Below are 13385 nucleotides of genomic sequence, written 5' to 3'. Positions count from 1 at the left end.
GGCCATCAACAAGTGTCAGCATCAGAACCGTTCAACGAACATCATCGATATGGGCTTTCGGAGTCGAAGGCCCTTTCGTGTACGCTTGATGATTGCATGGCACAAAGCATTACTCGTCGCCTGGGCCCGTCAACACCGACATCGTACTGTTGGTGACTGGAAATATGTTGCCTGGTCGGACGAGTCTCGTTTCAAGATGTATCGAGTAAATCGACGTGTACAGGTATGGAGACAACCTGTTGAATCCATGTACCCTGTACGTCAGCGGAACATTGTTCAAGCTGGCGGAGGCTTTGTAATGGTGTGTGGCGTGTGCACCTGGAGCGATATGGGACCCTGATATGTCTATATATCCCTCCGGCAGGTGACAGGTACGTAAGCATCCTGTCTGATCACCTGCATCCATGCAAGTTCATTGTGCATTCCGACTAACTTTGGCAATTCCAGGAGGACAATGCGACACCCACACGTCCAGAACTGCTACAGAGTGGACCCGAATTATTCTTCTTAGTTTAAACACTTCCGCTGGGCACCAATCTCCCCAGAAATGAACATCTGGGATGCCTTGCAACGTCTTTTTCAGAAGAGATCTACACCCCCTCATACTCTTAGGGATTTATGGACAGACCTGCAGGATTCATGGTGTCAGTTCTCTCTAGCACTAGTCCAGACATTAGTCGAGTCCTTGCCACGTCATCTTGCGTAATTTCTGCGTTCTGGCGGGTCTCTACAAGATATTAGGAAGGCGTACGAGTTTCCTTGGCTCTTCAGTATATATAAATTATTGAGAAACATTGGACTACGAGACCCTATTTCACGAAAATGTCAATCAGCTCTTGGAACTGTCAAATTATTTGATAACCTTTTTCCCTAAAATCGTTCACCTTGCCGTTAGATTGTTGCATCATGCCTACCCAACAAATAAAATTCGTATCAGCTAAATCGTTTACAGTGTAATCAGTGACAATAAACCTGTAAGTCTCAGTAGAAGGTTTCATGTAAACACAAAATAAACTATAATAAAGTATTGTTTTGTTACAGTCCAATGTCCATTGATACTGTTAAATTCCAGTATACGATTAAGGATGGTGAGTAGGGCGTCCGTTGCGAAGCGCCAGTTTCTCGGTGGTTGTGAAATCATAAATGCATTGGTATGAAAATCGTACTCTATGTAGTAAGATCTTCTAGAGTAGTCGCTGGAGGCGCGTCGATGGCGAGCGACGAGCCCAGGCGGTAGAGACCGCTTCAGCCTAACACAAGGCAGCATATTTCGCTGTAGTCGGCGAGAGAATTGTGGGCAGGTACTCAGCCGTGTTTTGGCGCATGCATGCAGCTGCCTTTCCTCCGGCAACCAGGCGCATATGCATTGGACAGCCTCCTGCTCAGGCAGGAGGTAAGGTGTGAGACGCAACTGGCGGGAATAGTGAATCGAGGGCACATTGGAGACGACAAGGAGTCGATTGAAGACAAGGTGACTGAATAATGTCAGACACTGGCAGTAGCACATCTAGGAGCAGCCCATAGGGCAGCAGCTAGCGGAGACACAGCTAGAGGCTGGCTGACCCACATGACACCAGTGCCATAGTGTCGTTTCCAGTGTAGGCAGTAGGCAAAGACATTTACCGCTAGGTCTACGCAGAGGGTATTACTGGCAAATCTGCCCTATTTTGTAAAGATCAGGCCACAATTCTGGTCATGTGGAGGCCTAGGCGACCCACAACTTGGGCGTGGCATGAAATAATTTCAGTCACTTCTGGGAAGGGTCAGTGCTTTGCACCATGCCTGACAGCGGAATTTCGTAGCCAATATGCTGGACACCCAGGAAATGAGTTGTGGAGTCCATTGGGTTGTAGTTATTGGTTTTAGTTAAGAAAAATTACCCTTCATAGCAGCAATATGTTGTTATGTCGCATGTCAGTTTCCAGTGTTAATGTGTTGCATATGAAGCAATCGAAAAAACTGTGAAAGTTGGCAGTCTAGCGTCTAACATGTCAAGTACCCTTAGTGAGGAAACGGTGGACTTGTGACATTTGTGTCTCGTAGAAGAAGAGAACGTTTTTACCTCCATTAACAGCTCCACACATTTTTATATGTAGTTTTTTACATTCTGCGATTACACAATTCCGGAAAAAAATCTCAGTACCTAGAAGAAGTTGTAAGTTCACAAGCGTGTTCGTACATCTGAAAGATTGTGTCTTTTTAAATCTCGTGCCAGTTGCCTAAGATTGGCCCTAGTAGTGCCACCATGAGGATGGATATCGGGTTTGCTTTAAATACACGCTGTAACGCTGGTGAATATCATTTTTTTTTTTTTTTTAGATTGGATGTGTCGAGTTTATATTAACCAAGGATACCCGTAAGACGAAAAAGACGCTACTATTAATACCTCACTGAGTTCTGCAATTCTGGAGAAAGATTTGGCAGGAACGTTGCCACTGTACATGATTACTAGCAGTGGTGGTCGTGAGAGTGTGTAGTCGCAAGAAAACCGGTCTCTGGACGGCCAACTTGCACTACCGAAACGGAAGACCACTGTGTTCAGCGTAGGCTCTGGCGCATCGTATTATAATTGCAGCAGCAATATGAGCAGCAGTTGGTCTCACAGTGACACAACGAACTGTTACGCTTCGGTTACTTTAAGAATAGCTCCGAGCGAGGCAGCGTGTAGCGTGCGTTGTGCTGACCCTTGCATCTTCGGTGGCGTCAAACGGGGGCTCATCTGGGCGCAGGGTGGAGGTCTGTTGTGTTTTCTCATGAAAGCTGGATATGTCTTGGTGTCAGTGCTGCCCGTATCTTGGTTATAAGGAAGCCAGTTGAGGACTGATATCCAATCTGTCTGCGTGCTAGACAAAGTGGAGCTACTATTGGGAGTAATGGTGTGGGACGCGATATTGCATGACAGCAGGACCACTCTCGTGGTTAGCCCGTGCCGCTTGACTTCAAAACTGTTGTACTGCCGTTCATGAACAGCAATCGAGGGGGTGTTTTTCAACAGGATAACACTCGCTCACATATCACTGTAACCCAGGACGCTCTACAGCAGGGCTTCCCAACGTGTGGTCCGCGGACCCCTTAGGGGTCCGCCGACTCTTTCTAGGGGGTCTGCTGACACCTTTCACCAAGTCGTGTAAAATAATGAGTAAAAGTATTGACTAAAAATGTGAAAAACAAATTCATCACTATTTTTTTCGTGTGAAAAACGTGTACTTTTACTTCAGGTCGTATTCCGAAGTAGCCTTTGCGGTTCCTGCAAGCTACCGGCTATGGACTGACAGCTGCCATTCAGTAGATACGGAAAGACGTAAAAATAACTGGACTTTCCGAGCTGTTTACATGGGCATGAAAATCAATTGTGGAACTGGGAAAAGGCTTTATAAAAAGAAATTTCCAGAATCGATTTTGAAGTGTTTAACTGACCAGCCAAAAGCGGAACTGGGACATCGGCTTACGAAATCTGGTTTTGGAAACGCATGTAAACTGGGTGAATGTATTCCCACACATTGCACAACAGATGTCACAATAGTCCTTTAAAGGCAATTCCTTGGCCTCTTTTTTTTCGTGATGTGTTTATATCCCGAATCATAGGTCTGATTCTTTTCTTCACAGCCGCGCAGAATAGCCGCACAGTCTAAGGCGCCATATCGTCGTGGATTGCGCAGCCGTTCCCGCCGGAGGTTCGAGTCCTCCCTCGGGCATGTGTGTGCGTGTTTGTGTGTGTGTGTGTGTGTGTGTGTGAGTGTGTGTGTGTGTGTGCGTGTGTGTGTGTTGTCCTTAATGGAAGTAAAACTTAGGTTAATAGTGTGTAAGAATAGGGACTGATGACCTCAGCAGCTAAGTCCCATTGACTTTACATACATTTGAACATTTTTCCACGCACATGACTGTTACGAAATATGCATGCTCCTTACACAACAGTATCCAAACAGTGGAAGTGAACAGACCACAAGCGGCAGCTTGTCAACAGCGAACAGTTTGGACATGACGTTGATTGATCTTGTAGGAGGGCAGCTCCAACGTGTGAAATGTCAATTCCATGTAATTTTAATCAGGCTATAGTGTGATGAACAAAGGGAGTAAATCCACTAGTAAGTGTCTAGATACAGTGGGAACTCACATTGGATCGTTAGTTTCAAGTTGTTTTCATTCATCTCTAAATGAAAGACTATTAATACTTCGTTGGGCGGGGGGGGGGGGGGGGGGGGGTCATTGGGAACTTGGCACTTGCGTTAAGAAGCTATCATTGGCATGGAGTTCGCTCTGAGATTTAAAGTTACTGTGCTCTTGACTTACTAGGGGTCCCCCACGGATTTTCGCATGAAGAAGGGGTCCGCCAGCTGAAAAGGTTGGGACGCCCTGCTCTACAGGGTGTCGACGTGATACCTTGCCTCGCTCGATCGCCAAATGTCTCCAGTAGAGCATATATGGGACATCATCGGATGGCGATTCAAGCGGCATCGTAACCCGCATTAACTATCCCTGTATTGATCGACCAAATGCAACAGGCGTGGGACACCCTACAAACTGACGCCTGGACTTGTACAACACAATGGATGTCCACTTGAATGCTTGCGTTCAACATTTTGGCGGTTACACTGCTTATCAACATACCAGCATCTAGCATTTGCAATGGTTTACCTCGCGCTTACACTAACCTGTGATCTTGCAATGTTATTCAATTAAATATGTTATCTTGACAAAAGTATTGCTCAAAATTTCGTTGCTCTACATTGATTAATGTTTATGGTATTGCGTGATTGTTTCCGTCAGTTTAGGGAGCGACTGTTACCGAAGCTGTGCAGCACTGTGCGGCGGACTTGCAGTTTACCTCTGGTCGGCGGGATGAGGTCGGGGTTGGGGTCCTCGACGTCGGGGCCGGCCTTGATGGCGCCCTGGGCGGCGTCGAGCGCCTGGCGGGCGGCGGCGGCGGCCGCGTCCTGCTGCCGCTGCTTGCTGGAGCGGACGCGCTGCGAGCCCACGATGCCCGCCACCGCCAGCAGCAGCACCGTCGCCACGCTCAGCAGCACGCTCAGGATGGGCGTCAGCTCGAACGGCACCGGCACGCCTGCGGGAAGACCAGCAGCAAAGCCGTCACTCTCTGTCCTTGAACGGTGGAACAACCACAGCGTGTACCACTGTAGTGGCACGTACAGTGTGATAACTGTAAGACGGACGAGTTGTGAGGGGAGTGGGGGCAGAGGAGGAAGTAATCATTGGCTGGCGAGGGGAGAGGAGCCGTAGGGAGGGGGGACAAGGCACGCCTACCAGTTGCAGTGCTGGCACTACAAATTGCGCGTCATGCATACACGAAACCAGACGAAAGACTTGGAAGCAAAACTCGCTTTAAATGTTGTTCGTAAACGAAGCTGAAATCGTCATGTACATTGATATATATATATATATATATATATTTGTCTACTGTGCGCTTACAAACCATTCATCCGATTGCAATGAAACTTTGGTGAGTTGTTCTCCGAACGCCCGAAAAGAGTAATAGACAATGTTTCAACAGTTAGGTTACTATTGCATGCGTAGCGCAGTTGATTAGGTAAAGGCTTGTCATGCAGCGGACCCGGGTTTGATCACCACTGCTCGCAATTTTTTATTTCATTCCCCGCAATGTTAAACTATTGGTTATGAAATTTAAATGTACTTAAACAGGTCATATAGTATAACGTAACTGTCAGTCTCTGTATATACAAATGAATGTATGTAGCCGGCCGCGGTGGTCTCGCAGTTAAGGCGCTCAGTCCGGAACCGCGCGACTGCTACGGTCGCAGGTTCGAATCCTGCCTCGGGCATGGATGTGTGTGATGTCCTTAGGTTGGTTAGGTTTAAGTAGTTCTAAGTTCTAGGGGACTGATGACCACAGAATTTAAGTCTCATAGTGCTCAGCGGCATTTGAACCATTTTTTTGAATGTATGTATGTCTGCCCTCTGTGCGTTATGAATTTGGGAATATACTGTAATATGAATGTATTTCGAAATAATACAGTAACCAGTGGTGTTTCCATACAAAGCAATACGGTAGCAAGGAAAACGAAATATAAGGTAATTCGGAAGAATAGAGGGCTCCTTCAAAGTGATCGCAAACAAGATATCTGAAATGGAAACTCACCGTTTCTTGCTAGGCGTTTGTGGTAATACGCCGGGATGATTCTTGGAAAACTGTTTGAATCTTCCAATGCTACGCATGCTCTGTCCTGTGTATGTAGCAGCTCTCAGTGAAGATTTGTAAATGGGGTGAAGCAATTTTTTCTGCTCCCTTTGTCTTTCGCAGCATTCAATCACACGCAATATAATTTAGCGAGCATCGCTACGTAATACCGGTTTCCTTCTAACCGTAGGCCTACCGGTAGGGGCTGTTGGCGACTCTCGAGATGGGCCAGCAACTACCTTTACACTCATTTTGATAATGTTTAGCACAACTGCACAATAAAAACACGCAGAACAGTACAGCGCAAAACAATAACGAAGCAGACGACAATGGCTACCTTGTACAACGCAGTCAGCTACGTAATGTTGGTAGCAGTCGAAACTGCGTGCGTACCGAAGCCTCCCGACGTTTACCGACTTCTACCGATTGAGGACTATGGAGAGGTCTGACATCTAAAAGTTTACACACTGTACTGACATTACTTTGTACCGTCATACACAACATCTGGTGCACCGGCCGACCTCTGACACCAACGACTATGTACACCATGTTTTTGTAAATCCACCGTTACGACTGATGGTCTGCAGGACGTCAACCGTTAACTTACTATTTTTCACCTTTTTTCACTTTTGGTATTACTGACAACTTATTATATGATCTGCATATATTATATGTTATATCAATGTATACTATTATTTGCATTTACACGGATTAGATAGCAGTTTTCGTTTGATACTTGTTCTATGACAGTAAATGGTACATGGATCCATTCACGAATAAATGTTGTTCACCTCGAACAGTACCTTGGGGGCTCCTTCATTTACAGGCTGGTTACAATTAAACTTTCCCTATTCAACACATTATAATGTGAAAAATAATTACCGTACGAGGACCAAAATTGTTAGCGTTACTGTCAAGAACATGGGAGAAGAGAAATAATGCAGAATCAAATCAACTGAAACACTTTTAAAGTGCTGCCATGGTACATCATTCCATTACGCATCAGTACCATTAATGTCACAAAAGAGGCGCAATATGGCACCCATGACTGTCCAGAAGAGTCTGAAAGGGCACGTTTACAGTCTGCAGACCAGAACGTAGCATGCCATAGGTATGCTGGCTGCCTCGCTTGATACGCTGCCCTTCAAATCAGCACATGTGTGAATGTTCCCCTGGTAAACCCTGTCCTTCAGGTAGCCCCACAACAAGAAATCACAGGGTTTGAGATCAGGTGATCGTGCCGGCCAAGCATTTGGAAACGACCGATGGATAATTCGATAGTTTCCAAATGTGTTTCGGCGAAGCAGGTGATCTTCACGATCGATGTGTCGTGGGGTCCCATATTGCATGAAAACTATTCAGTTCAATGTCTCTCTCTCCTGGACTGCGGGTGTGACATTCTGCCAAGGCGGCCGCAGTGATCTAGTGGTTCTAAGCGCGCATTCCGGAACCGCTGGACTGCTACGGTCGCTGGTTCGAGTCCTGCCTCGGGCATGGATGTTTGTGGTCTCCTTGAGTTAGTTAGGTTTAATTAGTTCTAAGTTCTAGGCGACTAATGACCTCAGAAGTTAAGTCGCATAGTGCTCAGAGCCATTCTGCCAAATCATACCCCAGCAACGCTGGCCATTCACACTGCACCTCTTTGGTCCTTGAGTGCCAACCCGGTCAAAAACGAATGGACTAATTATGAACGTAGCCTAAAGCCACACCTTACGGTGACACGTTCGTCATACACAGGTTCTTCCTGCACAGTGACGGGAGGTGAAGATCCCCACACTCGGCAGTTCTGTGTGTTCGTCTCCTGTGGTGTAAGCTGTTGTACGATATGGATCTTGTACGGAACGAGTTCGAGAACTGTTAGAAGCACCTTCCGTAGAGTGGACCACGGCGTGTTCAACTGTCATGACACGGCACGCGCACTGCCTGATAATCGAGAATTGGCGCAGTGTTGTCTGCCATAGCAACAGCGATTTCATCAACACGTGTGGTGCAACCGGTCGTCGGCCTCTTCACAGGGCGACAACAAGTTCTCCAGCTGATTAGAACTTCTTCATCATGCTCCGCAAAGCAGGTAGAGAAAGAGAATCCTTCCACAATCCTTTCAGCCGGCGATATTCTCGAAGTGCGGTTGCATCATTATCGTTGTTTTGATGACAGAGCTTCACCAATTATGCCCTGCTCCTTTTGTCAGGCTGATGTTGGCACGTCAACAAGTGCACTGCTACTGGTCAAGTGTGTGAGTCTATGAATCACGATGCCTGATCCCCGCCCTGGTGGCCATAGTAGGAACTGGAAGGTGGCACTGTGACGCATGCAAATCATGCAACCCATATTCCTAACATTAATGCTACCGTGTTTAGTATTCGTACGGTAATTAGTTTCCGTGCTATAACGTATTCAATAGGGGAAGTTTAATTATAACCACCCGGTATTCTGTAGATGTTATGAGATACGTGACTTTCTACATTTGGTCTTATCAAACATTTGGGACACTCATTTTATTCATATGACATAAGTCTCTCCACTACAGTTTGCCCCTCAGCGTAACATTGCCGTGCCATATAGGTATACTGCAGCGTCATTCTGATAGCTTTACGTACACCGATCAGCCAGAACGTTATGACGACCTAACAAATAGCCGGTTTGCCCACCTTTGGCATGGGTAACAGTGGCATTGTGCCATGGACGCCTTGGAATGTAGCTGAGGGAATTCGCCCCACATCTGCACACACACAATTCTGACGACACGTTCAGTCAAACCCCAGATGTGTTCGGTCAATTTCAGATATGGTGAGTTGAGTGGCCAGCACACCAATTACTAATCGCCACTGTGTTCTTCGAACCGCTTGCCTTGTGACACGCCACATAATCTTGTTCAAAGGAGCCCATGCTGTCGGGAAACATGATCGTCATGAAGGAGTGTGCGTGGTCTGCAACCAGTACAAAAAAATTCCTTGGCAGACATGGTGTCTTGTTCGAGCTCCATTGGACCCATGGATGCGAACGTCAATCTTTAACACAGCACAATGGAGCCGACACCAGCTTGTCTCCGTCCCATTGCACGTGTCAACGAGCTGTAGATCACGGATTCACGCGCTTTCAAAGTTATGGTGAAGATGGCATCGAGATTTATCAAACCATGAAACGCTCTGCCATGCGCCAACGTCTAGTGCCAATAGTTATGTTCCCATTTTGGTGTTAGTTGCCGATATCGTGGCGTTAACACTGGCACATGTGTAGGTCGCCGGCTGCGAAGGGAACATCGTTAGAAGTGTTGGGTACACTGTGTGTTCAGACACACTTGTACGCTGCACAGCACCACAGTTCTCCGCCTCTCTTGTTTTACCAGGCTGCCCAGCCTACAACGTCCGCCATCTGTAATGAGGTGTGGCCGCCCAACCACACGGAGAATACAAGTGGTTACACCATGCTTTCATCACGTGTTGAAGACACCCATCACAGCACTCCTCGAACCCCCGAAAAGTCGTGGAATTTCTTAAATGCTCGTGCGAAGCCTCGCGGTCCTCACAATCTGTCTTTGGCCTAATTCAGATAGGTCCCACACCTTTCCAATTCTACACAGTGACAGCTCGCTCACTGATATACATGCTGGATGTGTGCGTGTGACTAGCAGCCGTTCCTCGCCTGGTGACGTTGCTATCGCCTGGACGGATTTATATCGATGGTAAGTTGCTGGTCGTAATGTCCCGGCTGATCAGCAGCGTCATTCGCACGCTGCTGTCCCGAGTGAAAGTGAAGAAGAACTGCAGCATGTGCAGAGTGGAAGTAATACTCCAGCCAGTACAGAAAATGGATGAAGGGTAAATGGAACAAAAACGGAAATAATGAGAAGTAGCAGAAATGTGAGCTGAACTTAACATTAGAATGGTGATTATGAAGTAGACCAACTTAAGGAATTCTGCTAGCTAGGCAGAAGAATAACCCACGGTGGATGCAGCTAGGAGGACATAAAAAGCAGCCTAGCATCAAAAATGGCATTCTTTGCCAAGAGACTGTGCTAGCATCATGCATGCTTACTTCTGAGAATCTGGGATTCATAATTGTAGTGAAGCATGGACTGTGGGAAAACCTCAACAGAAAAGAATCGAAGCATCCGAAATGTGCTGATAGAGAAGAGATTTGAAAATTTGATGCACTGGTAAGGTAAGAAATGAGGAGATCCTCCTCAAAATCGGTGAGGGAAGGAATGTATGGAAAGCACTGACAAGAAGAATGAACAAGATGATAGAGATCTATTAAGTGAGCAGGGATTAACGTCTATACTACTAGAGGCAGATGCTGAGAGTAAAACTCTAGAAGAAGACAGAGATTGGAATACATCCAATAAATAATAAATTGAGGACATAGATGTATGTGCTTGGAGATGAACTGGTTGTCACAGGAGACATATTCGTAACAGGCCGTGTCAAACAAGTCAGGAGACTGATAACTGAAAATAAAATCAAATCAAATAAATGTGAAGGGGAGCTTTCAACTGTCACGGCAGACCGTCTCGAAAACGGCTAGAAAACAGGTTTAAGATTGGCGTCGTCCTCAAGACTTCTAGGACACTACTTCCGCGATTATTTAAACGTTACAGTGAATTCGTCTAATTCTAGGTTGCCTTAAAGCCAGTGAGCTCAGGCAAATTGACGTTTTATTGAAGTCGCTTCTTCCAAAAAATCGTTTCCTTTTTAAAAGTGTCCCAACCAAAGCAGAGGTAAGCTTTTTTTCACCATGCAACGCTCTAATGTACGTAGTGTGCTATAAAGTACACTTAAAAAGCGGGTTTGCAATCCATTCCAGATGTTCTAACTTTCGTTCCACTTTTCGTTTTACCTTCGGAAATTCAGCAACTGTGGGTCTCTAATTTAAAATTTGTTCAAAATATGTCCCCTGTTGTAGGAAACTTTCTTCGCAGTAATATATAACGTCTTCGTACTTTTCATTCAATTCTATGAAAAGCTGAGCAGACTGACGATGTAATAATGCGACCAATTTACGAAAATTAACTGTTCGTACAACTAATTTCATCACGTGCTCCTTCCCTGCTAATTTAGAACCAAATGCTTCTTGATGTATAAAATAATGAATACCGTACAAATCGTCTGTCGATAGTTGTAATTTTTGCTCTTTCATCATCAACTGAAGCTTTTAATTTTTTCTGCATGTTGACATAATGGCGTTCGCAGCAAATTTGTGGTAGCTGTCAATTGTGTGACTGCGTAACAGACACTGAAAACTCTCATCCTTCTCATCTACGATTCACATTCAGTTGCAAAGTTTGCGACGATAGACTGCTCACTGCCTCTTTTTGTGCAAATAACCGCTGGACTTACGAATTTTCTTTATAGCGCGATTAAACAGCGAAGAGCAAACGTCGCTGAAATATAATTCTGTGAAACGGAAGTAAGACGTGCCGACTGCAAAATGCCATACAAATAGCCGGAGGAAACAATGTCTCATCGCACTGCTAAATGAAATGTTGCTCTTAATGACTAATTCAGAGAAGAAGCGAACAAAGCTAATAACTTATCGAAGCAGGCTAATGCTCGGAACACACGCATGTTGCACGTCGAACACGTGCTGCTGTGACTGTTGTTGGGTTTGTGCTTGACTTCATTTCTGTGCGCGCTATGCTGTGTACTTTCAAATCTTCATGTGGACCAACTGTACGAAAATGGTTCAAATGGCTTTGAGCACTATGCGAGTTAACTTCTGTGGTCATCAGTCGCCTAGAACTCAGAACTAATTAAACCTAACTAACCTAAGGACATCACACACATCCATGCCCGAGGCAGGATTCGAACCTGCGGCCGGAGCGGTCGCTGGGCTCCAGACTGCAGCGCCGAGAACTGCACGGCCACTCCGGCCGGCACCAACTGTACGACTCTTTTTTCAACTGAGATCCACCATACACTCTATGTACATACTGATGTGTCGACAGAAGTGCCGACACAGTGTGATTTGAGGGGACCGCAATGCACGCTATAAACACACGAAGGATGGCGTTAGGTCTGAAACAGGATACGTAACAAATGCTATAAAGAAAAGTACGTAGCTTTTGGAATACTTAACTCTAATCCATCTTTGTTGTATACATCGTTCTTGATGAGACATGCTTTATACGATAAGTATCAATTGCTATGTAAGGCTAATGGCGCCTTGCTAGGTCGTAGCCATGGACTTAGCTGAAGGCTATTCTATCTGCTCAGCAAATGAGCGAGGCTTCGTCAGTGTGCATCGCTAGCTACGTCGTCCGTACAACTGGGGCGAGTGCTACTCCGTCTCTCGAGGCCTGCCGTGTGGTGGCGCTCGGTCTGCGATCACTGACAGTGGCGACACGCGGGTCCGACATGTACTAATGGACCGCGGCCGATTTAAAGCTACCACCTAGCAAGTGTGGTGTCTGTCGGTGACACCACACATACTACCCATGATTCTGACATCGATGTTTCTCGCATCGACTTCCTTGTATAAGACATTCATGATTTATTAACTGCTGGGTAAAGTTACCAGCTTCCGACAAATTCGTTTATCGCTAGGGACAACTTACGGTCGTGGCTGCTATTCTTCCCCTTGAAAGGACGAGAATACAACACAAGGTTTTACGTGCTGAAAACAGTTTTTAAAATGCATTAAGACAGATGACAATATATGTTTTCATAATACAGTTTGGTATAAAATTTTTATGAGTTTTGAAGATTTTAGGTGATTATATTTACAGTTAAAATATAGTCACTGATGATAATGCTGCTGTGGTGTAGTGGTGATGCTTGCTGTGCATAAAAACGAACATGTTCGTGACATATCTTCCGGTAAACCTTCCGGGATGTAAGGTCGTGGTCCATGAAACTCTTCAGCTCAGTACGTTAGGAGCTGAAGAGTTTCATGGACCACGACCTTACATCCCGGAAGGTTTACCAGAAGATATGTCATCCGGTCGTGAAAGCCTTCATACTATGTTCGTGACAGATGTGGAATGGTGCTTATGACAGTGTGGCCTTGTCAAAACGTAGGTAGCGACTATACGTCATAGAAAGGGAGGAAGGAGGACGGAGCACAATGGAGTAAGGATGTGAGATGCAGGGTTGTGGCTTCACAATGAAAGGGGGGTGTATCTCGGGACAAATTTGATCTTTGGGTAGTGGGAGTTGGCTGAAAACTCGGTAGGAGAGAGTCGATAACGCATGGAAGTGCATGGATATTAGTGGCTCACTAGTGTAGTGGA

General features: G+C 45.8%; 1 protein-coding gene across 1 annotated transcript in view; it reads right to left on the bottom strand.

The window, feature by feature from the left end:
* Positions 1–4763: 4763 nt before the first annotated feature.
* The window catches only part of LOC124613518 (nephrin-like), a 296683-nt gene continuing 288061 nt past the window's right edge, over positions 4764–13385 (bottom strand). The window contains exon 8 of the mRNA XM_047142228.1: positions 4764–5062. Within this exon, the coding sequence (XP_046998184.1) occupies positions 4764–5062 (299 nt within the window). The remainder of the gene's footprint in view (positions 5063–13385) is intronic.

The sequence above is a fragment of the Schistocerca americana genome, chromosome 4, assembly GCF_021461395.2.
Source record: "Schistocerca americana isolate TAMUIC-IGC-003095 chromosome 4, iqSchAmer2.1, whole genome shotgun sequence".
NCBI classification, from domain to species: Eukaryota; Metazoa; Arthropoda; class Insecta; order Orthoptera; family Acrididae; genus Schistocerca; species Schistocerca americana.
This window is presented reverse-complemented; position numbering and strand designations above follow the sequence as displayed.